Raw genomic sequence first — 27,923 nt, forward strand, 5'->3', positions numbered from 1 at the left:
TTAGCCCCTTTAGCAGACTGCTTCTGCTGGGAGCACAGTGCTGCTCTGAGACAGGAGCTCGGAGCTGAAACCACATGGAGCGTGAGGAAGGATGGATAGACAGGAGATGTGGTGTGAAGAAGGATGGATGGGCAGATGTGGTGAGGCAGAGCAGATGTCGGTCATGCACCGACATGTCCAGCTCTCCTTCCCACTCACTGCAGCTGCTCAGCCAGCCCCTCTCACTGCGTGGCCCTTTCAGGCTTTGTCTGCAGCGGATGGTTCTTACTGTCCTTTTTCTCCTGCCCCAAAGCAGGAAATCACAAAATCAAACTGGAAATTGCAGTCCTTGGCATTGCCTTTATCTGAAATGTCAAAGCTTTTAACCTGGGAATGTTATGTGCCATTCAGCCAGGAAGGCAGCCGCAGTACCAACAGAAATTTTAATATAGCATTGTTAAAGTAAACTCAAATATATAATGAAACTCCGCTCCCATCAAAAGTGAATGAACGAATAGCTAGATATGTTTTAATAGAACATGCCAATCATACACTGTTTCAGTGAGGGGAAGAAAGAAAGTAGAAGAGTCTCACCATGGTCCACTTTTGGTATGTGAAGTATATAAAGAAAAGCAAAATACTTACACATTCAAACATGACCTCTGTCACTCTGTTAGAACTGCTCAGAACTTAATAGGAGCAAAAAGACTGACAGAAATGGATATGAAGAAATACGCTATTTCCAAATCAAAAAAGAAAAAACATTCTTGAATAAACTGAATTTTGTCACACCTTCAACTCGTATCCATCTATTTCAAAAGCGGAAAGTTTGCTATCTCTATGTGAGGATTTCTGACAAGGTGGCAAACATTAGAAGATTTCATGCCATGTTAGAGTACAGTAATTACATCTTCAGAAGATTAAGAAAAAGACATTTAACTAAAGATATGTTAAACACCCACCGAGCCATTCTGGAAAGCTGGCACTGTGTTCAGAAGCTGGAAAGCAGATTAGCAGAAACACCTTAAGTTACAGCAAAGCACACCAGAATGACTGAGAATGTAATGGACAAAGTATCTGTAGCACCCACAGTTTTAAGTTTAGATTCAGCTTCTAATGGAAATAAATTGACTTGTCTGAACTCCATCCCTAAAACCAATGATCTATAGCTATATTTTTACGTGGGATTTGACATGCTGTGGTACAACCAATTGTCTGTGGACCAAAGCTGCAAAGGAAGAACACAAGCATTTATCAACATTAATTACAGTCTCTCAGAGGTAAGACCAGCAGATATTGCACAATGAATGCTTATGGAGAGAAATGATCTTGTTTGTTTGTACCCATTCACTTAATTTCGAGTAGAATTAAGTAATAAACTGTATACTCCATGTTCATCTATCAAAAACACATTTGCCATCTCACTTAGGATTAGTATTTTGATTTAGATCGGGTCTATATCTATATTTTGAAAACACAGGAATAGATTTGCTAATCTTAGCACAGTCTCTCTGGTTTCTGTGCATCATGAAGCATTCATGTACAGGATAACTACAAAATGCCATCACCAGTATGAAAAGCTGCAGTAATTTAAACACCTGTAAAAGCTATGGACGGAGTCTGTGTGCTGTTGATGGCAAACCAGCTGATCCCACAGCTCTCTCAGGGCTCCCCAAAGCAGCCCCTGCTCCCCAGCCCCTTGCTCCTATGCACAGATGAGCAGGGAGCGCAGCCTTGCTGCCACACACTGCCAGCAGAGGTGACATCTGTGGGAGAGGAGCATGCAAGGGGACATTTGTCCACAGTTCTGTGGATTACTGGTAAATGGAAAAAGCTATAGTTTGCTTTCTTCATTAATTCAGAGCTCTCTATAGCATTTATTTTCCCACAGGTCAAAAGGACCTCTGGTGCTCAGGGAATAGTGGTCTGACAGAGCCTGTATTAACTTCCATACTCTGAGAGAAAAATCTTTTTCTTCCCCCCTTCTTTATGGGGAGATTGTCACGGCAGCACACTGCAAGAACCAGCTGAGAAAAAAAAAATCTATCATTTTTTGAGATGAAAAACTGTAATAGAATGGAAGAACAAGGTGTCTTAACAGAAATTGCTTCTTCCACTCCTCATACTATCCTAAGCTCATTCTGTATGAAAAAAGAAATACAGGGAGCTGTAATGCTTGAAGTGTCTTTTTTCTTAAAACTACCATTTTAATAGCAATTAATAAATAGAAAAGATACATACCAAGAGATCAGGTAACAGCTTGATTCACTGGTTCAAGGACTTACAAAGAAATGATTTTTAAGCTGTGATAAAATCACATCTATCTGTATTTATCTGATCACGTTATGGCATTTATTTGCTGCAGAAGAAACAATGCAACGTGGAGCATTATACCTACTTCTACTGGGGAAAAAAAAACACACAACAAAACACAAAACCTAGTCTTCTAAACTCTTGTGCAGAAGAGTAGCCATGGCATTTGTGTCAATGAAAGCCTGAATGTGGCTGTCAAACTCAGGCAGCAAAGTTTCATGTGAGTTTTCTCACTTTTAGATAAAAAGAAACCAAGAACAAAAAAACTATGAACTGTTCTAATGCTTTTTATGCTAAGAAAGAACTCTGAGTGTTAGGCTGGTGGAAGATTTGGTTGCCGAAGGAGGTTTAATAGCACGTCCTTGCTGTTAGCCAGTCTGGCTATGTAGCCAGTCTGACACAACTGAGGGCTCTCTGATGGGGAGGTGACTGCCCTCCTTGCCTCACTGCACACAGCAGGTTGTAGTTTGTATTTGGAGGTTTGTTATAGAAAACATTAAGTAGAGAAAAAAGCTATGTGGAAGGAGGAAAGATTGGTTGGTTCATCGCATCCTGACTATTAACTCCAAATTTACCAGTGCTCTAAATCCTGTGGCCACCACTTTTTATGGTAACTCTCTATAAAACAACACATAGTAAATATATATGCTCCTGTTTCATAAGAAATATTTTCAGATAGGCTACCCTACACCCAATGCATCTGGACAATGCTCTCAGACATACGGGTTGGGTTTTAGGTCATCCTGGGATGGACTCAGTGATCCTTGTGGGTCCTTTCCAGCTGGGGATATGATTCTAGGTATATTTTCAATGGAGAGCTATTTAAGACACATGTAGGTCAAGGAAGTGGTCATTTCATAGAGGTATGCCAATGTGCCTCCCTCACTTTCAAGTGCACACTTCAGACAGGCACAGTTGCAGTCTGCACAGGAACACAGTGTTTCTGGGTTTTTTATCTCACAGCAGAAAACAAGCTTGCAACTAACTGTGCGTGATGCAAGAAACTAAGAACACTCCATCAGGTGCGGACACAATAATTCAGAACGGACATCAACAGCAAGGTTACACTTCTATCACTTCTATTCTCTGCTGCATAAGTCTGAACACAGCAGCAGCTGCCAAGCCTCCAGCCAAGTTCTAACACCAACTTCCCAGCCCTCGAAGGGGTCATGATTCCTTGAAGTCTAGGTTCACTATGTCCCAAGACAACGTCTTCTAAAACATACAGAGTGTTAAGCAGAGTGTCGTGTGTTGCCTTAAGTGCCAGACCAGCTTGTGACCGCCGGCTCGACTCTCTCAACAAAGGCACAGTTGGACACACAAAAGCATAGTAATTGAAAGCTGCCTGGCAGGAAGGTGATATGTTGTACAAAAAGGCAAGCACCAGCCTTTGGGCACCCCTATCTGTCATGTTATTAAACAAAAACAAACAGGCAATGCTCCCAAAGCAACGATCAAAACGAGACTGAATTAAAAAAAAAAAGAAAAACAAAACTAAAAGGAAAATATCTGTACTGTAACCCAGCAACAGCCTTGGATCTGCACTGGGTACGTTTTTACAGGACAACCTGCACCTGACCTGGGAGATGCTAATTAAAATATTGTTGGGTGAGCTTTTATAACCCCCTCTATCTTATGCCCCAGCTGTGAGCTGCCAGCTCCAGGGGCTCTCACTGGTGTCAGGATGTGAAGCATGACATGAGCCAGAAGCATCACGCCAGCTCAGGCTGCTCAGAAAGCTACTGGGATGTGACAGAGCTGTGAGAGCCTTTAGAACAACAGGGTGTAAACGATGGAGAGAGGAAGGATTGCTGCAACGAGGATCATCAGTAGCTCCACAAGGAGACAGGGCGAACACCAAAACAGAAAGGTCTCCGACCTGACAGGGAAAGAAGAGCAAGGCCAGCAAGTATGTCTGGGCTGAAGGGTTGGTGTGGCAAAGCTGGTGGCACATGAAACTCAGCAACACAGAACTGCAGAGGCCAACCTTGCCCTCCTGAAGAGTGCCTGTGCAAAACCAGCCCTGGGTGCCCTACAACAGCTGGTGGGCATACTAGTACTTAGCCTGCCAGCTTAAATCTTAGTAGCCTTTTGCCCAAGTTAGCCAATAAATAATTGCTTTCCCCTTTAAATGTATGCATATTTTTCCTGCAAAGTTGCTTGGATCCCAGCTGAAGTCTGTTTCACAAACTGACCCAGAAACAAGATGGTAACAGTTATTCCTAGTTACCTACCAGATGAATCTTCACTTAAGTGAAGCTGACACTTTGTTGCATAATGAAGCTATTAAAATCTGCACTTTTGTTTATTCTCCAGGTCTGCAGCAATGGAACTGCTAGCTAACACCTGGGGAAAAGTAATAGAAATAGCTACACATATAAACACAGAAAATGAGTTATTCCACTTATGTACTTGGATTAAATGGAAGTACAATCTATAAAGCAGATCTGGAAAGATTCAGGCAGCCTTTATCAGCTCTAACTATAGGATGTCTAAATTTTCATGTGCAAGAATAGTTACATTTCATCTGTAAAGTTCTTAGAAATACATTACACAGTGCAGTGGCAAAATCCAACAATGCCTACATCTGTTATTCTGCTACTGACAGCAATGACAACAGCATTTTGCATTTCAATAGGTCTGCTAATTTTTAGCTTTCTGCATCAATAAATGTAATAATTTTCAAAACACTTCTGTTTGAAAAGGCACATATATAAGCTCTTCACTATATCTTAATTCCACTACCTACTTAACTATAAATAAAGGAAAAGCACTGGCAACGAATGGGGCTAACTCAATAAGTTATCCAGGTCTATAAGTAGATAGAATCTTACAAAAAATAAAATAAAATAAAATAAAATAAAATAAAATAAAATAAAATAAAATAAAATAAAATAAAATAAAATAAAATAAAATAAAATAAAATAAAATAAAATAAAATAAAAAATATCAAGTCTCTGAAATGTTGTTTTTTGTTGTTTTTTGTTTTTTTTAATCAGTCTATATGTAAATGCATAAAATAGAAACTTTAATGTCCTCTAGAACTAAAAAACAAACAAAAACCCAAACAAACAACAAACCAACAAAACAACAGCCTAACCATCCCTGTCTCTCCCCATTCATGCTGCCTGTAAGCTCTACACAATTCAAAACTTTAAAGTGCAAACCAAGCAGATCGTGACAACATGCAGTTATGTGCGATCTGTAGAGTTCTTGGAGCTTATGGGTGTGTGTGTAGGAGTACATAACACAGATGTTGAGAACCATCAGCACATATCCTGCATTTGTAGGGCTTCCCTCCACTCCTTCTTTCATCTCTCATCAGAGTTTATAGTTGCTTTGAAAACATCACCGCAAAAACCTGCTAAAAAACGACCTTTCTACAATACTTCTGGAATTCCTCCAAGTGCATGGCCCAAATGTACATCGAGTCCCTATGGATACTTTAGATTATGCTTTACTGCCTCTTCAAAATGCTTTTGATTTTCAGACACATGCAGAACCTATCTGTGCAGATCCCATTTATGTGGAAAGACTACACAACCTTCGTGCAACCTTCTCAAGCAGGAAAAGGCAAACAGAAGGGTCAGTTCTTGCCCCGGCCTTTAACTCAGAAGGATCAAAACTCTGTGGCATATGTACCTGTAGTCTTACAGTTCAAGTAACTGTAAGAGAAGGCCGAGACTGAGCACAATTAGACTGAGGAGATATCTCTCTGCTCCAAGTAGCTGCTTGCTGTGCCCAATATATTCTAGAAATTTGCATTAACAAAAGGAAAAGCAATTTTGTTACACTGTTCTGTTCCAGAACATTTTGCATCATGCATAAAGATATCAAAATATTGAGACATTATTCAAAACAGGCAGACAATTGTGAGGAGCGGCTGCAACTTGCAGCTCCTGCTCATTCAGAAACTTCAAGTTTATATATTCAGGTCAGAAGTTCTGTAGCTTATCTTGTTGACACAATCACAGTACAGTATCTGGCTTAAGCATTAACAACATTTCAGATATTTAATTTCTTTCTCAAATAAACAAGCAATATCTCAGCACTAAATCTCACTGTTCTCTGATTTCTGCAGTGGCTGCTCTACCCCACACACAGCCATCACATTCTGCACTCACTGCTTCACTGCCTGGAAGTCTGCAACTATAAGAACACCCAGCACAGGTGTTTCTCTGCTCTTGCACTCTGTGACTCTGCATTGGTGCAGCGTGGGATATAGCTCATGGTACCACTCCATCCCCCCTATCTCCTTGTGCTCTCTCTCCCTCAGGCTCACCCATGGGGGAGACTACAGTGAAACTAGACTTGCAAAGAAAGAAAGGCAGCCTGAACCCCAGGAACAGACAAATATTTGAAACAACAACATGAATTCTATAAGGGCAATTTCTACAAATGTTTCAATTTTTAAATAGAGCTTTGCTTAAATGACTCCAAATTTTGACTAGTACTTTTGTACTACAGCCCGCAAGATCTAAGGAAACATGGATTTCACAATCATCAGAGGAGTGACCAGCGATCATCATCCTTCCCCCTGAAATACAGGAGAAATGTTGGTATGTTACATTCTTTACTGAAACGTAATAACAAATCTTGTGAGAAAGATCAAAGAAACTATAAACACTAAACACATCCATAAAATTGTATTTACAGCTAAAAGATTTTGATTGAAAATATTTTAAGTATGAAGCTAATTATGAGATTAAATAATAAGACTAACTTCTATTTAATCTTTTTTTCTCTTGGATTAAGTATTAATTATAACCGTACCAACTAGATTAATTAACGTCAATATGAAGCACAGAACAGGCATTAGCACATTCGGCAATCTTTGACAAACATCCAATCATGAGAGCTCTTCTGTTATCCTCATTAATGAGTCGTTTCATTTTTGACTGGCATCTGCAGATGGCCCTGTGCAAGGTTCCTGTACCAGAGATGAACCTTACAGCTCACAGAGTGATGCGAACCTTCCTGCAGAGCTGTTCTTTTTCCCCTGTGCTCTGTGATACAGAAGCCCTCAAAGCATTTCAACCTATAAAGCAGAGTGCTGCCTCTCTGGCTGTCTGGAAGTAATGAGACCCACACTGGGATGTTCAAAGGTAGTATTTTCATCATTCACCCTCATTGAAAGCAATGATTAAAGAAGCGATAAAGAAACACCTCTTAACTGCAAAACGTAGAAACCAGCACTTTGGAAAGGAGGAGGAGGAGATGGTTTGAAACAGACTGCAAGAGGACAATAAAAGTTAAAGAGCATTACACAGCAGCTCCGGGCCTAAAGGTAAAGCAGCTAAGTACTGCAGAAATGAACCATAAAAATAGCACCATGATATGCTGCAGCGATGCATTTCTCAATCCTTAGTTAAATCTGTTTCAACCCTTCCATTCCGGACCCTAATTTCAAAGAAAACAGAACAATTACACAGCCAAAGCAGAGACCTGTTGCATCCATAAAGCAGCAGCAGGTCGGGTAAGATAAAACCTATATTCATCTGCCTTGAACTAGTTTTAACTACACCAGAACAGTTTAACTATGAACTCCGTGGAAGCATTTCTTCCAGTTTTTAGCTCCTCTGAAAGAAACAAGCTATTGCAATTCAGGTAAGTGTAATTATGTTAAAAATAAAGTGCTACCAAGGGTAAATGGAGACCTGTGGTACAGTTGCCTGTAGAAAGTACAGGCAAATATGGGCAAGCAGTGAACTCTACAAGAAAACAAAGATGGAAAGATGGTGGCCACTGAAACCGTAACAGTGATGCATAAAAAGACAGAGAGCTGCTTGACGGAATCAGAGAAATCATACAGAATAAGCACAGAATTTCACTTCAGAGCAAAAATTGGTCCCTAAAGTAAGCTGAACAATACCAGAAGCAGATACAATTGCACCTTTTGTAGGTGGAGATGAGGAACATAAAAATAGAAGCCGGGGCAGATTAAAGATGGCTTCCACTGCGAGGTGCTCTCAGGCCAACCCTCTGTACTGCCAGCACAGCCACCAGCAGCCACCTGCTCCCAGGCACCATGTCCTCACCGTCAGGTCATGAGAGTCTCCTCAAGGACCAGCCATTCGTAAATGCAGGGATAACTGTTGACAGTTACAGGAACTGATTGCACATGATATGAACTGACAATGAACATCAGTTTTCTCAATCGCTGCTCTCAATTCAGAAGGCGGCCAATAGGCCAGCTGGGCTGAGATCACACACACTCCTCACTGGCCCAGTGCAGCTCCACTCCTGCCCACAGGCCTCAGCCCACTGCATGCCATGCCTGGCACTGCCCCAGGAGCCATTACCTGTCCTGCTCTGGTTGCTCTCACTAACAGCACCGTGGTTTCTCATTTCCTAGCTTATATACTTGTATCTGGTCTAACCTATCACATGTATGCTGTAGTAAATAAGAAAACAGGCTTGGGAACTTCACACCGACTTCAAATTTACTTACCTTTTAAATTGAAGAGTAATTAAAAATAAGAGAATTTCATCAACGTATTTTATGCTTATGCTTGCATTGAATCAAGAGCCTCATTACGAAAAACCCACACTAAATAAAGAACCTGTCATGCTAAATTAATACAAATCTGGTTAACCCTTCCAAAATCAATACTGAAACAAGCGATGGAGAAAAGATGCATTTGGAAAATGTGCTGTCTCCAAGTGGGCTGTGAATTTAGCTCAGGCAGCACAATATTGCAAAGGGAAGAGAAAAAACATTCTTAGCAGAGAAAAAATAACAATATGCAGACACACGTCGCAGTATTCCATGATTTCAGCACTCAGCACTGATAGATAAAGAGGTGTCTGGAATCTAAATTGTGATCTGAGTTTTGTAGTGCTGACATAAAGCATTCCCTTCAGACAGCTCAGGTACTGCTTTCTGTTCCATAATTGGTAATGTGACCACTTGCATATTGTTTTCAGCTGAGAGCAGAACCTAGTGAAGGTAACCAAGAGGTGAAAACTAAAAGTTGTGAAAGATGGCCCTGATACAGCAGCTGCTGTCAGTGGTGGCTTTGACTCTGGGGTGCTCCACTGCTGAGATGAACAACTGCCAGCAGGGAAAAACATTCAAGTGCAGTGCTCTGGGAAGAGGCAATGTGAGTGGGATCAGCGCTCACATCAAGATAAAGCCTAAAAAATAAAGGCAGAATTGACAGGATGGCATAAAGGTGTCATTTGTTTTTGTGGCTACTAGCATGAATTTAGAGGAAATACCAGCTCTAAAGAGTACAGGCTAATTTGGAAAGCCCCTGATGATTCTGCAGGCATCATTTTCAGTAAAATTCACTGCAAACAAGAAAAAAAAAACTCCTCATCTTCTGAGTTAATATTCTTGTGATGAAACTTGTCATGAAGTCCTGTCAGGTGTGCATGTCAGAAAGGAAAAAATCAATCCTGCAGCACCCCTGGAAGAGCCTTTAGAAAGCAGTAGTTCTGTCAGCAGGCTCTCTGGCATCTCAGTGTTCGCCGCTGACAAACACACCTACAGAAAACTGCAGTTCTCTGGTAGCCAGGTGTCCTGCAGCCTCCAAAAATAACAGCATTGCTTTGGTCAGTAACACAAATACATGTGTATTCCCTGAGAGTTTGCGATACAAAGCAGAAAGGTGGAAGGTCCAAAGTTAGTACTGTCCCCACTGGCAGGAAATAGGTATGAAATCAGAATGTAGAAGAGTCAGAGAAGTCCAGTGTTACTGCTTGTGGCTGCCAGCATTTTGACAAAGAACCATTTTGCAAATATCACAAGGAATTCTCCTCCTGTAAATGACTGGGACAATCTTAAGACCTTAGAAATGACAAATTCCTCATGTCCGTGAACAAGGACACAAACACATGCTCCTGCACAAGTCCCCACAATGGCTTTTTTCAAATTCGGCTATTCAAAGCAGGCATCCCACACCCTGAAAGACCACAGATCTCAGTACTGAGAACCACAGCCTGTCAGGCACTTAGTTATTTGACTGACCCAAGTGCTGCACCTTTAAATTTATATGCAACTGTTTGCCCCACAGGCATCAAGCTGTTAACACACACAGAAGAGATTAAAATGAGCTCGCATGCTGGATGAAATATAAATGAAAATTATAGTACTGCCAGTCTTGAATCTGGGATTGTTTCTCAAGTCTCCCAAAATGCAAATTTGCATAATTATAAATGAGCCTCTGTTTGTGATTCCAGGAAGGGCAAAGCGCATAATTTTCCAGCAACACAGTCAATGTGACTTATAAAAAGTTCCCCCTGAGCCTGTGAGCAAGATAAACCACAAAAGTACCATTAGCTGAATTCACAAGAACTGTCCAAACGTATATTAAATACCTGAAAATAGGACAGAGATGTCCACCTTTCCGCCTCCTAGTGCAACACACATCAGGCAATGTGTACTGTACATGTTTTGATGTCAGGAACTCTCACCGTGTGTCAACTAAAACCGCCACTGACCCTAAGGTAGATCAAAACCCCTCACCAGCCTAAGGGCACTGCAGAGTGCAGCCAGGCCCTGCAACCCACCTGGTCTCCAGCGGCACGTTGCTGTTGAGCACCCAGCTGTCCTGCAGCTGCACGGACTCAGGTGTGGTCGCCAGGTCGTTGGGAGCAGGAGCGGGTGCGTGGATCTGGTTGCGACGGTTGGTAAGCGAGTTCCTGTTGAGGGAGTTGGCAGACGAGTGATGGTGGGAAAGTGAGTGGTTGTGAGGAGGGGGGAGAGGTGGCCTCAGAGTTGACTGGCTGTGATGGTTTGAAGGGCCTGAAATGGAAAAAGAAGACGACATTATATCCATGCTGATGGTATTATTCTTCTCAGCATTTTCAAGAGACCATTGACTGGGTAAAAAAACCAAAAAGCTGACCCCACAGACCAGAAACCTGTGCACCTTTTGGATGTGTAGCTACTGAAACACTGGTCTGAATAAGACTACAGACTGTTTGAGATCATATATAAAACAGCACCTACAGTTTGCATAGTTAGGATGTTCACAAAGACTAAACTGAGGTTTAAAAATAGCCTTTGTGGCCTCTCTGCAGAAAAAGAGAAGGAAGCAGCGCAACTGGCAAGCTCATTCCTTCTGTACACCCACCTGGGGGACATCTTCCGCCCTGTTTCTGTCAGGGGTTTAAGGATATGAACCTTAATGCATTAAAAATAGCTTTGGAGAATATGGTCTTTATGCTTCTATAAAACATAATCAGAGATCTCAATCTGCTTTCACTCACCGTTTGCCCATTAGGTTCAAAGGAACAGTATTTGTGCCAGTGAAAGAAGATTAAGCTCCAAATATGAAAAGACAGCAACAATGCAATGATAGTATCTTCCACATTCTTACACACAATTGGGATTTGGCCTCAGTTTTTCTATTTAGCAATGCAATAAATGCACATCAAGATCTAAAAATTATGCTACTCTTTCAGCCTCTTTCATTGAAAGATGACAGCAAATTTTGGGGGGAGATAAGGAAGGATGTACACCTTTCTTATTCTTTGAGTACTGACATGTTTGCATGGATAATGAAAATAAATTCTGCCAATCAATAAGGCAAGCAGATTAAATGAAAAAGCGCATGCAAATATAATAGAATAAAGAGGCATCATTCTAGCATAGTCACTTTACTAAATAAACACAAAGTGGTAAGTTCATAATTCATAATTTAATTGTAGTAAAAAGAGCAAAATTTAAAATAACAAGCACTAAGTGGATTATGAACTGAGTGCTTCAGTCATTATATCGAGTTATAGTTTTCTACCAAACAATATTCAGAACAAGTAATATTAGCTAAATTATAATCATAATGGTGTATGAATCTTTTAGAAACTGAAGACTGTTTTACCTAATGAATCAATCAATAAAAGAAAGCATCACAAGAGGAAAACATTTGCAGCTAAACTGATCTGTTTTCATGTGAAACAACGAAGCACAGAAAACCTGCTGAAATATTCAATTAACTGCTGGACCATTAAGGCCCATATTTAAAGAAGAAAAATATTTTTCCTTTTTGCTCAAATGGGACCGATCCCATGTGAAAATCACACCACACAGCCAGGAACTGGAATAGATGCAAAAAGTGAGGCTTCTGATTTCTGAAGTTATGATAAGATCAACCCCCATAACATGGGAAGGACCCAAGAGAAGCCACAGCTGCGCTCCATCAGTGCAGGCAGATGCACAACATGGTGCCTGCCCAGCCTGCCCTGGGAGCACAAGAGCCTGCTGAGGGCAGCGGTGCAGCTGGGGAATTGCCACAGGACAGGGTTGGAAGAGAACAGCTCTTTCAGCGTAGACCAAAGAAGAAACAACACAGGTCCAAGTAACACTTAAGCAAATGGAAATTGCCCTTTGACAAGACACCCTCAGAAGGGAATGATAAATTCCTGATGTTGCATCTGCTTCTTTCAATCTGCACAGAAGTTTCTTTCCTTTTTTTGAAAGCCTCTATGCTTGAACGCTCACCCTGTTTGAAAACCAAAGAAGCCTTTCATGAACATGTTCTAGACTTTGGAGCTGTCACATGGGCTGGCCACCTTACTATCCTTCCCTTGGCCATCTCTGACATAAGCTTGGAAGAGACTGTTTTAGCCCAGCAAAGTTAACATCTAAAATCCGCGTTTGGACCTCCTAAAACATCAGATGTCTAATCTACACTGGGTCCTGTGCCATTTCCAAAGAGCATGTGGACGGAAAAACAGCAAGAAGAAAACGTGCTTGGACAATATCCACATGCATAGAAGCTTAAGTGGAATTACTCTCCTCATGTCTGTGTTCAGGCTTTAAACAAAGCACAGTGATTTGGATTTCAATAAATGGAACTTCGTGAGTGATAAAATACAGACACATGCCCTCGTGTTAAAAATTAATTCAGAAGATTTCTGCTCTTCCTATTTTCTCTGCAACTGCTCATTCAGTTTCTCCTTTCACGGGATAAATAGGAAAGAATCATCAACAAAAAAGTTTTGTTCCCAACAAAGACAAGGTACTGACTCTGAATCCTGCAACCACAAAATCACAGAGGCTGCTCTCACAATGAGACAACTCTGCATTCTTATTAATGTGCAATTACTGTAAGGCTAAAGAAGAACTGAATTCAAGCTATTATGAATTTGGTCTGCTGGAAGAGTTAGTTTGCACACAGTATATGAAGTGCACTGCACAAAACAAGCAGCTGAATGCACACTGCTGCTGTAAAACCCCCAAACAGCTGGCACAGAAGGAATGTAGCATTTCATACAAAATATAAATCCAACACCAAATCAAAATTACACAGATACAAATTAAAACGTACAAACGCTTATATATAAATACTAAGAAACACACAAACACATACACAGAAGTGAATACATAGGTTAGCTACCTAGATAGGACAGAGTTAGAATCTTAATATGCTGCTTCTTCGTAAAGCTCTTTAAATAAATAAAAAGCAGAAGTGTGAGAACTGGAAGCCGAGGGAAGATAAATTATTTTCTATTAAAGTACTCTGAGAACACGAAGTCTGACCTACATTTCTCTGAAGCAAACAAAAGTTATTCAGTTGTTTCAGTATTCAGTAACATGCACCTGAAGTAAGATGCAAAATGGCACGTATCCTCAAAAAGAAAAAAGAAAAAGCAGAAAACCACTGAACGTAACTGTGTGATGAGGACATTCCCTTCCCTTGGGAACATGAGAGAGCACAGAAGCTGCAGCCCAGGGCTGAACTCCAGAACATGGTTGTGGGGCATAAGGCACTGCCACCTCCTCACAGCACTGCCCTGCTCTGCTGGGCCAGGGAACGCTGAGGAGCAGAAGGAGTCCTTGGGTGTCAAAGGGTTACAGGCACAGAAGCGAGCTGCTCCCAAGGATGAACCTCTAAATGCTGCTCCTCAGCTCCTTTTGCAGTTCAGACATTGCCTGGTGCACGAAGTGACACTCTGCATCTGCTTCAACATTGTCATATTAATCTCCTAGTTCTTCCAACTCTATGTAACACTCACATGACACCTGCACTAAATCCACCCAACACAAAAACCTGAGGAGAAGTGAATCTCCCACTAAAGAGATCTGTTTCAAAGGAGAAGTGGCTGCACCCCTGATCAGAGAAGAGCAGTTGCTGTCCTGGAACCCTCGTATATACCAGCAAAAAAAAGGAATGGAGATTCTATGTTAGCTATGCTGCTATGTGCCATGATTAAATGCTGGAGACAAATACCTCCTCAATCATCTCACAAAAGAACTAAAAGGAAAAACATACACTATTTTTCTGAAATGAACAATGCAGCAGCTTATACATCTAGACAATACAGACACTGCAGTAAACAGCAAACGAAGCTGATGCATTGAAAGATAAAAAGGAATAAACCAATACCACATAAAATCCTTCTTAGCAAGCAACAGTCTTCAGAAACTCTAGTTCTTTATTCACATAACTGCACCACACTGTTTTCTCAAGTAAACCACATCATCTGCTCCCACAATGAGTAATAGGTTTGTCACACAACAACAGGGCCACCTTCCAAACTGAATCCCTCTCCAAAGGCAGACCACTCTATTCAGTCAGCAAGAAAAGCACTGAAGCAGCCAGGGAACAGTAGGCAGCACGCAAAGAGCTGCCCCTGCTCAGCATCTGACACCCAGCTTTCAGTCCAGCTTTGAGCTGGCTGGGCTGGGACCAGGGCTTCTCATCTGCCTTGTGGCCTCTGGTTTAAGCCATGCTCTACTGTTCGCTTTAGTTCTCCAAATTATTTTGTGGAAGGACAAAGTTAAAATGGAATCTCAGTGTTCTCAGAATGTTTTCAGTGTAGGCTGGAAAGAAGCAAGTTATCTTTCTTATAACCATAGATGTCATTAACTCTCTCTCTTGCAGTAAAACCACACCATTTGTCAGGTGTTCCTTCTTTTGTCCACGCTTTTACAGTGTTTGAAGCAAGAAAAGGTTGAATGACTGACTATGTGTGAGTCACTTATCAGCTTCTGCCAGTGCACTACAGCCATCTCCTCTGCACAACATCAGAATCAAAACCTAAATGTTTCTGCAGCAAAAAAATATACAACAAGACCTCAAAACCCCACTGCTAACCCACACTATCCAGATAATCACAGAAAAGGGGAAAGGTGAATTAACGGATAAAGTATCTGTCTAGGACTTTGTCATACTCTCTATAGCCTATGCTGACTGTGGCCTCCCTTGAATGACTGAGGATGAAGCACTTGTTACCTATATGCTTCTTTATCCATACCCTTTGCAGAAGCATTGAAGGTAAATGCTTCACCACTTACCACTTACAAGGCAATCAGATACTGTTGCAGTTTGAGCCAGGAAAGCACTCTGCAGCACTGGCTCCCTGCCTGAAGGGCACAACTTCATCACATGGGAGGCAGAAGAGGCAGCAACCGAATTAACTTGGCCAGACTGGAGGTGCTGGTGAGCACACAGAGCAAGGCTGCCACTCCATCATGCGACTGGTGGTGCTGAGGAGCTCCAGGCAGACATCAGGAGCACCCAAACATTGCCAGCTGCAGAAACAGAAGCTTGCTCCCAGCACTGTGGAAGCCAAAGGAAAGCAGATGTGGCCTTCACACCAAGTGGGTGGGATGGTTGTGCACACTCACGTGGGAGAAGACAAAGTTGCAGGACATAAACCAGAGTCTGCTCTCAGGGACTGCAGGCACGTGGCCCATTATATCAAGTAAATGTCATCTGCAAAAAGATTAAAAAACACTGCTCTGCAAAACAGTACTATCTGAGATGCTACATACAGATTATATTTGCTTAAATACATCACTTAAATATGCATTATCTCACTGCATGAGGTACACTGGCTGCACAAAATAATGGCTAGTCAATGGCAAAACACATTGCTTTAATAGTAATGCTTTATGTAGGTTTAGTGCTCTGTGGTAGTTGTACCTGCCACAGAGGTAGGTGTACCGTTTCCAATTTTACATAACAGAAAAATGAGTCACGAAGAGGTCAGAGAGTCATCTTTCCAATTTGAGAGGAATCTACACACTTCACATCTTTCCCAATCAAACATCTCATTTAATTTTCCAATAATGAAATAGATATAAAACATATTTCAGAGACACCAAGGGTGTATTTGTATTTAGTCTGGACGCATGACTTCTGCCTGAAGAGGGCACTGACGTAAGAACTGAAAAGAAAAGCACACGTATGTATTTCTAAGTCATAAAAATAGTTAAACTGTTGCCACAAAACACACCATCCAGAGTGCACAATTATGCTCTCTATTCTTGGTTCTAGAGAATGGAAAAGAGCTGAGCCCTGCCTAAAGTCTTACACACTCTCCAAAGCTCATTCAGTTTGATACACTGAGAATCACACCAAAGAGAAACTGAAGAGACATTTTCTAAACGACATACAGAAACTTCTGAGCAGAAGTATTTTGGCCAGCAGCATAAGCCTGGTGACATTTTTTTGACAGGAGTGCAGCTTGAAAGCTGCTGTTCCTCTGGATGGTCCAAAGGGGAGCCTGAAAATGTTCGCAGTGACATAAGAATAATTATGCTGTAATTTCCAATTCATTGTGAGTCTGGAGTCAGGTGCAATAGAAAGTCATCCCTGAAGCTATTACAGCGGTACTTTGGATTTTATATAACCCAGTTAGCTAGCACACAAAGCTGCTTACCATGGGTGTAATAGAAATGCTAGTCACAGGTGCTTTAATGCAGTGTGTTATTTTGATCATTTCAGAAACTTTATAGAACATATTACGTAGTGTCCAAAGCCTTCTGAAAACTAACTATTGCATCTAAAATCATTTGAAAAAATCTACAAGGAAGTGTCTCAAAATAAATTACAGAAGGCAACTGCATCAGAGAGGAGATAAGACAGAAGATAAAGATCTGTACAATTCTCTTCTGCTGGTGTTTGGGAAGAGAGCATCTTTCCAGAATTATTTAAAACAATGCCCTGTTAGCCCAAACAAAGCAGAAAGATAGTAATTAAATACCATTTTTCCTTTACAGTGAACTGTCTGATAATCAAATGGTGGAAGTCAACAGCAATGCATATAAACCATCAAAACATGAAGACATAGTGAGACCAGCACACTCAAAATCCCTGGAGGAGCTCCATGGGATAATTCAGTCCCACACCCTGGGGAAGGCAGAGCTGTGTGCAGTCTGAACACCTCCCCTCACTGTAGAACTGGTAAGAATAATTTTGTAGACTGTGTGGAAAAAGTAGGAGAACAGCACATAAAGCTGTAGTAAACAATACTGAATATATAGTGCCTCTGTTGAATTGAATTGGACTTCAGTAAGTTGTTTCAGTTTTTAGAAGCAAGAAAAATACAGATGACTACACGTAAGAAGCAGACTCTTGCCTCCTGCGGGGAGCTGCAAGCTTTGCGTGGCAGGCATGTCTTCTACAGGCACAGGAATGTGCTTCTAGCTCTGTTAATTGATACAGGGTAAAAAACCTAAAGTCATAAACCACTGGACTAAGAAATCCCATAGGAGTTACCTGGCTTTTCAAAGTACTGTGGAGTTTAACTTCAGGTACCAAAGACGATGGGTTTTGCTGCTCAGAAGATGAAAACATGGTTTAATGAGTACCAATGAAGGGCATTGTGAGGTAGTATATGAAAGCCTTCATACAATTAATCATCATCTCAGTGGCAAATAAGACAATTTACTAAGCCGTTCAAATAAACGCACTACCCATACCTCTCCAGGATTTAAAAAGCAATGGGATTTCAAACCAGAAGAGATCACTTAATCTTACAGGCAGACACCTAACACTAGAGTGGTCTCACGTTACTAGAAAAAATAGGGTGCTTGGAGGCTGGAACATCTCCCAGCAATGCTGCCTGTACCTGGCGTCAAGAGGACAGCAAATACCTGGGTTCTGCATTCTGTCTATACGGCATACCATTTTTAAAAGCTGATTCATCCTAGGAACTTGGAATAACATCTTACCTGTCTGTCTTGGTGTCATGGTCATGGTTTTATTGTATCAGGTAAAGAGCAACAGTAGCTATTAACTGAGTTGTGAGGGAACAGATTCAATTTTCTATTTAAGATATAACAGTAGTTATGATAACTGAATTATGTACCATGTATATAGAAATATAATATATAGATAGATAGGTAGATAACATACACTAGTTTTTGAGACCATTACAGTTCAAAGTGGAGCTGAGAACTGTGAAAAGCAGTTCTTGGATGCAATGCTGCATTCACAGAATTGAAGGATCTACAAACAGGAAAAGATGACAACTGCAATACTTTATCTGATAGAAGTCATAGGAGACAGTGGACACTAGATAGATACCAAGACTGTAGCTTGTCTGAAACCTCTAAATTACAATCTTCAAGCTTGCAAAAAACAGCTAACAGCTTTGAAGCCTCAAGGACCAGTTACTGTTTGCAGGTCTTATGTCCCCATCAGAAGCAGAACATCACGTTTTTTACAGACACTCATCAATATTCCCTGGAAGGAATCTTGTTCATGCCAAGATTTCTCTGAAAGCCATCCTAGCCCTCACAAGCAGAGCAGCCAAAGGGGTCCCTTCAAAACTGCTCCACAAAGCACTACCCTGTCAAGCTCAAGTCTTGTTCAGATGCCACTGCCTTAAATTTTCTTACTAATCTATCTGTTAATCTGTATTTCATACGGAAAACTCACAAGAATAGTAAATATGATCCGCTGAGAAAGATTAGCATTTTGATTCATTTTGTTTTTAAACGAATGAGGTACTTAATGGCTGCTTCTGTCTCCAATTAGTAAACATCCTTAGAAATGCTTAGAAGAACAGCTTAAGCTACAGTAGTAATTTCACATGTGGGCTGTCAGCTGGGCAAGATGAGAAAAATTTAGCAGATATTAAGTTGCAATTCTGCATTTGAAATATCCAATGGGGTTGCTTTGGTTTAAATCAGAACTATGACACGGAATTATAGCACAGTCTTCCTATTTCTGCACTGATACATAAGAAAGAAATGTGTAGTGTTAAGTCCTCTAAGCTATCTACAGAGATGTGTCCAACATTTAGGCTTTTCCGCACGGCTGTTTATCAAGCACATTTTTCAAAGGAATGTTCAGATACACAAAAGCCAAACTTTACAAAAAAAAAAGAAGAGAATTTTTCTTCTAAATACCTCCAGTATTCTAAGTGAAGGTTATCGTCATGTTATTTACCATACAATAATACTAAATACATTCAACAATTTATTAGTACACCAGAGCTATCAATAGTTCTTGGTGGTGAGACAATTCTTAGGCATCTCTACTTTACCCAGAAGGAAAGAAATGAAAACAAATTAAAGAAGAGGAATCTTCTCTAGCAGAAGCACTGCCAGCAGATATCTGCGACTCCCTATGACAATAGCAACAAATTTAAAGGAAAAAAAAAAAAAAAGTTTTAAATTAAGATTAATTAAGATTCATTCCTTTTTACTACTTGCCTCGCTCTTTGCATGTGTGAAAGATTTTCGTTTACACTCATTTATCATCTCAGGCAACTTCACTGATAAGGAAATTTATTCTGACAAAAAAATCAGACTGTGTCTTGAGAAGGTTATCACTGATGTTGCTACACGCATATGGCATCTCGATCAGCAGTAAGTATGATCTCTTACAGAACACAGCTCTCTAATATCAGGATTATCTCTGACATATTCACAAAGGCAGATGGATGTCCAGGTAGCAACGATCCTGCTAGAAAGGAGTATTTTTGAACAACATTCTCACAAATGTGGGAAGGCAGAAGAGGTGTAGAAATGAAAAGTAAAGCATGAGTTTAAGAGACATCTTAGAAACCAAACATCTTGGTTTAAAGTTTGAAAGCTAGAAGCCAGTTCTTAACTGCCAAAACTGCTCCTAGTGAATGTTACATGTACTGAACTTATCACTACTAACAACCATAAGGTACAAATAATGATAGTAGTGTTCTTTAAGATAATGGATGTGTTTCTTTTATAGTACTTCTTTCATAAAGCCTCATAAGGTAAGGATACGACCAAAATTTGGAGGAAAATAAACTGAAACACAGAGTAATGAAGTAATACTGAATTGTGTGACCAAACACTGGTGCTCTGATTGCAGCTTGGTCTCATCCCCACCCAAGCAAGCCTCCCCTGTCTGGCACTTTCATTTCTCCAGTCATAACAAAGAAAAACAGAAGTGGCTGCTAATGGAAAGTAACACGTTTAGATTTAACTATTATTTCAAATACTCTTTGTTTTTCCTCATGTGGATCGTTTAACTCATACATTTCAGTAAGGTAAAAGAACAATTCATACAATGTCCTCGGTTGGAAGAGATCTTTTAGAATGAGAATGGCTGTTTTTACACTGGACATAGATTTACAAATGCAATATACTTCTGCAGAACCTTATAGGTAGCTGCTAAAAAAAGCTAGCAACACAACAAAACATGCAGTTGAGTGTAAGTTTTCCAAACGACAGGTAACAAAAATCCTACCCACTGGGAATACATTTGTAAGCTAATGTCTAATTAGTACATTTTGACAAAAACGAAAAAGCAAAAGCTATCCTCTGCAGGGCTCGAGAGTCTATCATCATTAAAGCTTAAAGACTGTTCCGTGCTTATTTTCTGCATCAGAAAGAAGAAGTCTGGAACAAAATCCAAAGTACACATCTGTGTAGGATTCCGATAGACATCTTGATATGGTGATACTACTTCAATTTACTTGCATATTGTCTGGTTCAAGCTCAGAGAAACATGGCAAGCTGTGCAATGAAGGGAAGGGAAGTGTTTCAGTATGGTGTCTTTATATAAACTGAGCTCGGAATTTATGAAACACTCAAGAAAAAAAATTATTAAATTATTCATCAGCGATAAGACAATTAAGAAGCAAACTAAAGGGGAAAGTGGAAGCTTGGTCCTGAGGGAGAACAGCTGGTCCTCTCATTAGAAGTATGTTTTGGCAGCAAAATACCCCCCGAACAGAGGGAACCTGCTGCTAAGGCAGCCTCAGAGTGAAATTTAAGAGCAACTGACAAAGAAAGGCTTGCGTGAACAGTAAGGTGGGTGTACTCTGGGTATAACCAGGGCTCGTGCAAGCTACGTTTCCCCAGAGTATGGCAAAAAAGGGTGCTGGGATGTAGTTGCACTCGGGAGCCACAGCTTTAGGCAGTACCACCATCAGCATTTAGGCAGCTTTGTGCTGCTGTGCCAAGCTGCACTGAAGTGAGCTTAGGAGTCACAAAAAGGTGTCGCTCACGGCAGCCCTTACTCACACACTGAATGCAGTGGTGAGGATGGCAGCTGAAGCCCTGAACCACTCCTGTGTCCTGTTTCAGACCTCACAGTAGGCAACAACCTGTGGTCAGGGGAGGCACTTTACCTCTGTGCTGACACTGTGTGTATCACTGGAAAGAAAAGGGCACAGCACAATGGTAATTGCATGGGAAGCCATTCAGAGTTGGAAAGGAGAAGGAAAACAAGAAAGGGAAGAGAAAGGCAGCAGGTTGGTGCAATGACTGAATGAAGCAAAACAGCACACACACAAATACAGCAGCATGCTGCCCTAGCAGGCTGGTTTACAGTGCCAAAGCTCTGAGGGTGTCTGAAAAAGACCTCATTAAATACCATAATGTTTTGATGGCACAGAAATGCAAAACTGGATACTTCATCTTCATTCTGTACACTCCTGCTTCTCTGATAGATGAAACAAATTTCTTCACTACATGCAATCCTCTCCATTCACACATTTGCCCATATACATGGAGCATCATTACAGCTAGAAGTAGAAACGGACAATAGTTTTGTTTTTTTTTTTTTCCTAATCCAATAATTCTGCTTAAAAAGGTCACCTGAATTCCTTCCAAAGACTCAAACACATTCCATATCAGGTAGGAATTCAGACATCCTTATCTAGCATAGTCTAGCCTGTTTCGAAACCTGATACAACAATAAGAATACATTAAATTACATTTTATTTAGAACTCTGATCTTTCTATACCTGTTTGTTCAATTGGGCCAGTGGGCAAAATAAACATTTTAGCCTTTCCTACTGCTCCAGATATGTCACACTGAAGAGCATTTTGCATAAGAAATGGCACACCAGTAGCTTTGTAGCAGTTTCAGGGCCTTAGTTATGAATACTTCAGATGATGCTCTAGACAGGAACTCAAATGATGCAGATTTCTGTTTTCAGATGAACAGAAGAGAAATTTACAGATTCAGTTTGAATCTGTACTATATTAATTTACATTAGCTGATCAAAGAAAAGGGAAGCAAAGACAAGGTGGATTTCTAAAATGATGGGATATATGCATATCAAGTTAAAAATTTATTAGATGCACACAGTTGCTTGGGCATATACATGTATTGGGTGTTCGAGAGCACACAGGGCAACACGCTGCTACACAATGATGATTTCTACCTGCTTAGGAGAATGCAATGAAGGACAGAACCAAAGCAGTGATGGGACCCTGAGCTGGGCTGCCAGCAGAGCCCTGTGTAGAGCAGAAGGTGCAGGCATGGCCCAAGAGCTCTGGGAAGTATCAGGTGGCCCAGAACCACAGAAGTAATGAGGGAAGATGATGTAGAAGCAGCAGTGCCAGGAGGAGGAGGCAAAGAACATGACAGAGGAGATGCTGCCTCTGGGGTGCAGAACCCTTCACATTCCTGAGGCGAGAGTGAGCAGAGCAGAGCAGATAGGCTAAAAAAGAAGGTAAATAGAGATGGAGAGCTCCTCTGAGACACTTCAGGCAGAACTGATGGTAAACTAAAAAAGAGGAAAACAACCAGGAGAGCTGTCAAAAGTGGGATAAAGGAACTGCTTAGGAAGGAGGAATGCAGCACTGACCAAGGTACGCCAGCTTCATACTGCTCCATGTCTGCACAACTATCCAGCTACATCACTTCTATCTATGTCACAACTGCAGACATATCTCTTCCATTCATTACTTCTAAATACACACAGCTACACACCAAACTGCTGCGGCAGTGGCAGTGCAAGAGTGGGTGGCCAGGCTTCAGGGCACATTCACCTGGGGAAGGTGCAGCCAGCAGGACACAGCTGTGATGCCGCTCCGACAGCTCACATAGATTGTGTACCTCTCCCTTATTCCTAATGACAACATCTTGTTTCCATATTCACAGATGTTACTGGGAACTCCTGTGCCACACACTTCCTAAATGTCAGCACCACTTCTGAGGGTTTTCAAAAGAGTAACCCAGTAGGTATGACCCTGTAGCTCAGAAAGTTAACACAAGATCTTTTCCTGTACACATAACTATTTTTCAGTGCTGCAGTGTTTTCAATCCTGAATTCTCTTCCTTTTTCAAGGAGTTGGTTTTACAAAAAATGCAAAACACAACAACAATGACCTACAGTGTTAAACCACGTTAAAGAAATCGCTTTAATCCTGTCACCTAAGCACACTGTTTGAAGTGTCAGCCAGAGCCAGACCAAAGACCATTAAAGGAATCATGTCAGCCCCAACACTTCACAATACGTAGCCCATTCAAAGCAAGCAATGACAAGACAAAAATGACTCTTCCACATTTCTACACTTTTCAAAAAAATAGATTGCTTCTTCCTAGGGAAACATAAAGAGATCTGTCTCTTCTTCACACATTAACAATTAATATGGATCCTGCTTATAGACATCTGTACTGCTTTGGGCTGTATTTATGGTGTGATAACTGTGTCATTTTGAGACAGCACACTAAGATGATAGAAAGACATAACTGAACTGTTCACTCTTGCTCCTATCTAAGGGACAACACTGTTATCTTGTTACAAAATACTGCCCCAAGCAATAAAAAGTTTCATAAATCTTTTTCTACCAGTGTTGTCAGCTTCTATTTTTGCCTGTGGCTGAATGTGATTATCATCTGTTTTCACCCTACAAGAAAACAAAGTGATCTAGAATATAATGACTGGGGAACATTTTGGAGCCCTCCTGAGCTGCAGGATGCTTCCAGCTGCTAGCATAGCTGATAACGGACTTAATAGAGCTAATGATTTCTAATACCACTAACACAAGGCTATTTTCACAGTGGGTAAATAATGACTCTTTTGTTTTGGAAATAGTTAAGAAGTCATGTAGATGTTTGATAAGTACACAGTACAGTATAAATGGAGCAATATTTGGGTAACTAATGGTGGATTACACGATAGCTAGAAAATAATATACATTTCTGTCTCCTTTTAAGGAACTTAAAAAGTTTATAACCCTGGTAACACCACTGTGACACTGAGAAGATTTCACTGTAAACAATTAAAAGTAATGTCTTAATCCAAGCATAAAGAGGCATCCATTTGTTTCAGTGTACTGCATCTCTGTTTTTATGTTGGTAATTAATATTACTAGTCTTCAGCAGAAATAGAATAAAAACTAATTGGATAGTTTAGGAAATTTTCTTAGAGGTTGAACCCAAAAAAGACATGGATGAGGCAAACGATGAATGCTGTGTATGCCTTATACTTTACCTGGTTGTGACTGCACATTTCTGATGAGCATCGTTTGCCTGGCATGCTCCTCTCCTATGTGAGAGTGAATAACCCATGTCCCCGTTCAAAGGCTGTGTCTCCACTGGCAGAGCCCCACTCCACAGGCCAGAGTCTTCCAGCTTTTCATTTCCGTGAAATCACACACGAAGCTATTCTATGATATCCTTCTGTCTCTTCCTCCCTAGAAATTACATACCCATATATGCTGTGTATACACACAGTCCATTTTCCTTGCAGAATCCTGAACATGGTTTCTTATCGCAGTTGTTACAGGGACTTGCTAGAGCAGAAGTGCAGCACTCCATGCCCCTCCTGCCCCACCTCTACCCTGTGCTCCAGCACAGCTGGGCAGGGATGGGCGCAGGCTGCTGTAGGACTGTCACCTGCCATCCTGTGACAAGCTGCAGCAACCTCCCTGCTCTCAATGTGGTTTTAAAGCCTGACTTATTGGGAAATTCCAAGCGTTTGAAAGCATGGCCGTTAGTAAGGAGTTTTCCTGCCCTGAGAGTTGTCTGATGTGTGTTCATCAACAAACAGCATTCATTAAACTGGATGGTATTCTAGCATGCTCTATGTTCCTGCATAACCCATAAGTAGCAGCACCAAGCTGCTTACAACCCAAACTTCTCAACAAGCAGAAAGAAGATTAAACATATTTTTGATCAGTAAAATATAAACCATATAATTCAAGCTACATAGAGCACCATGAGTCAAAATGAAAGAGGTAAAAGTATTTGATTATAGTTTAAACACTGCTATAAATAATATAATGTAACAAGACAGTATCCACCCACTGTAAGCTTCACAGATTGTAGAAAAGCTTATAACCACTATTGCGATCCATTTTCACATATCTTGACATATTATAGAGAGCAAGCAAAAATATTAAGTTTACCAAACTGTATTTCAAGGTAGAATTTTTACAGCTAAGCTAAACGCAAACTTAAACAAGGAGTTTAATACAGCCGCTGGTGTCAAACTGAGAACGCAATCTTTTCTCTTGCTCGTCTCTGCCACTGTTTCATTATGACAAGAAATAATGGACTGGAACAACAGAAGTATTTCATGGTCTAAGAATTACTGGTTGATTTTGTTTGTGCAAGTGAGACAGCAGTTCTAAGTGATAGGTCAAATGTACAGAGGACATCACAAGATTGTTCCCCATCACAAACAAATCAGGTTAAATATCACCAAAAATAGATCTAGAAGGACTTCTAGGTTCCAAAACAAGTTTTGTGTCAGAAGCCCGAAAATACTGGGTTTGTAAATTCTTGTATGTGAGAGACTTGAACAAACCAATGGATGTAATCACAAGCAAATGAAACCATGATCAGACAATGTGATTTTTTTTCTTCTTCAAATAGCACTCAGTCCATGACAGAAGTTCAGGATACATTAAAATGAAGGTAAGGCATGCATGTTGCAGGGCCTCTACATTCTTAAAACCAAGCATGTTGAGATAAATTGAGAACAAGATGGTTAAGCTGCTCAAAGAAGAAGAACCCTGGACTGTCTAAATAAAATAAGCAATGATACCACAGGGCAGGGATACTTCATATGCTTTAGTGCATAAAAATTGGAAAAAAGAGAACTGTGGAGATCAAGGAGCTCTTGCAAATACTTTGCAAGAATATATTACTCTTTTCCCTCATGATCCAAGCATGTCATCGGCTTGTTACTCAAATGAACAACAGCATCAACTGGGTAAAATAAATGATACACCAAAATGCACTGTCTTCACTCCTACGGTGCTTTTTATGCTCCACTGTTAGAAGCAACACTCTTGCAATCTTTTCTTTTTTTCACTAATTTGTATGATCCATACTAGCTAGTTCAGAAACAAACGTAACATATTCACTCCACAGATACTATTAGAGGATGCATCTTTTTTTCTAACTTCTATTAAAAGCAAAAGGACACGAAGCTGCTGGTCAAGGAGATGCTGCACACTAAACCAGAATAAGGCATCTCTAGGTCATAAATTAAAGAGCTACAGTGCTACAGGTATTCTTTATTCATGCCTGATAAGACAGACATGATGTCTGCCATCGTTTTTAAAGGGATGTGGAAAAAAAAAAAATAAAAAAAAAATCTCATGATTCATAAAGGTTAGAAATAGTCCATCACTTTTTTGTGGTCCCTGAACTATCTATCTGGCACATCACTGTCAGGCTTCTGTGGGCACCCTGCTGGGTTGCTTTCAATCCCATACTACAGAACAGCAGACTGTTGAAAAAGGAAAATCTATTTCCTTTTTATTCTTCTTTCTTGACATTGTGTGTACTCCTCCAAACTGCAGTTATTTTCTTCAAGTAAAAACAACAATAGTCAATACGTGAAAAGAAAAAAATGGGAAGAAAATGTAAGCGGGAAATGCTGTCACCAACAAGGATGCCACAGTGAAGAAAACACACAAACCTCGTTCCTCTACTCTGATCTCTCATGACGTTGGAGCTACCAGAGCTGAATTAGGCAAGGTAATATTACCTTTGTTTATCTCCCCGTGTATATACATATACACACAGATAAATACACATTGCTGCCATTGCTAAGTAACTTAATAAAGAATTTAAATTCACATTGCGCTTCCTTGTGACACTTCTCCTGTTTCTCTATCAAACTCTGACACAGAGGTTTTCACTAATAAACATATTCATCAGCTCCTACTGAGCTGGTGACTGCTGTCTGCAATCAGTCAGCACTTATCCGTGGGTGTACAAAAACACAAAGCTATTTCCCATCCCCACCCTACTCCTTGGGCTTTCCTCCTGAGATGGCACTGCACGGACACCATCATCTTTTGTAACAAATGGCGAACTCATGGTGCATGAAATTCACCCCAAGCAAAACAGAAGGGCCACTGAGGCCTTTGCAGGCTGCATGCCGAGTCACGGAGGGCAACACACTCACGTAGAGAAAGGACTGGGCAGGTACCCAGGTAACACACCTCTGCATCATTATTTAATTAGCTCCCCATTTTCAGCCTTCACACTCAAATGGATCTATTGAGCACTGCAGAACACTTTTTACATGACTGCTCCCTGCTCCGCTATTCTGATTGCTCTCATTATTCCTTCTTTCCACAGAGAGACATTCATTGCTCAGTATGTAAATCTCACTCGTTTCAAGCCTTTGCTTACAGCTCCACATCTGTCAGTATGCACATATTAAGACATTTTTTATCTACAGAACTATTTCTGTAGTTTTGG

General features: G+C 40.7%; 1 protein-coding gene across 35 annotated transcripts in view; it reads right to left on the minus strand.

The window, feature by feature from the left end:
* The window catches only part of TENM2 (teneurin transmembrane protein 2), a 1,410,959-nt gene that overhangs the window by 143,875 nt on the left and 1,239,161 nt on the right, over window positions 1-27,923 (minus strand). For all 35 annotated transcript variants that reach the window (XM_085518796.1, XM_015875933.3, XM_015875927.3 and 32 more), the window contains one exon: window positions 10,807-11,041. In XM_085518796.1, the coding sequence (XP_085374922.1) occupies window positions 10,807-11,041 (235 nt within the window). The remainder of the gene's footprint in view (window positions 1-10,806; window positions 11,042-27,923) is intronic.

This window comes from Coturnix japonica, chromosome 18, assembly GCF_054131305.1.
Source record: "Coturnix japonica strain WE chromosome 18, WE-NBRP24, whole genome shotgun sequence".
Classification (NCBI taxonomy): Eukaryota; Metazoa; Chordata; class Aves; order Galliformes; family Phasianidae; genus Coturnix; species Coturnix japonica.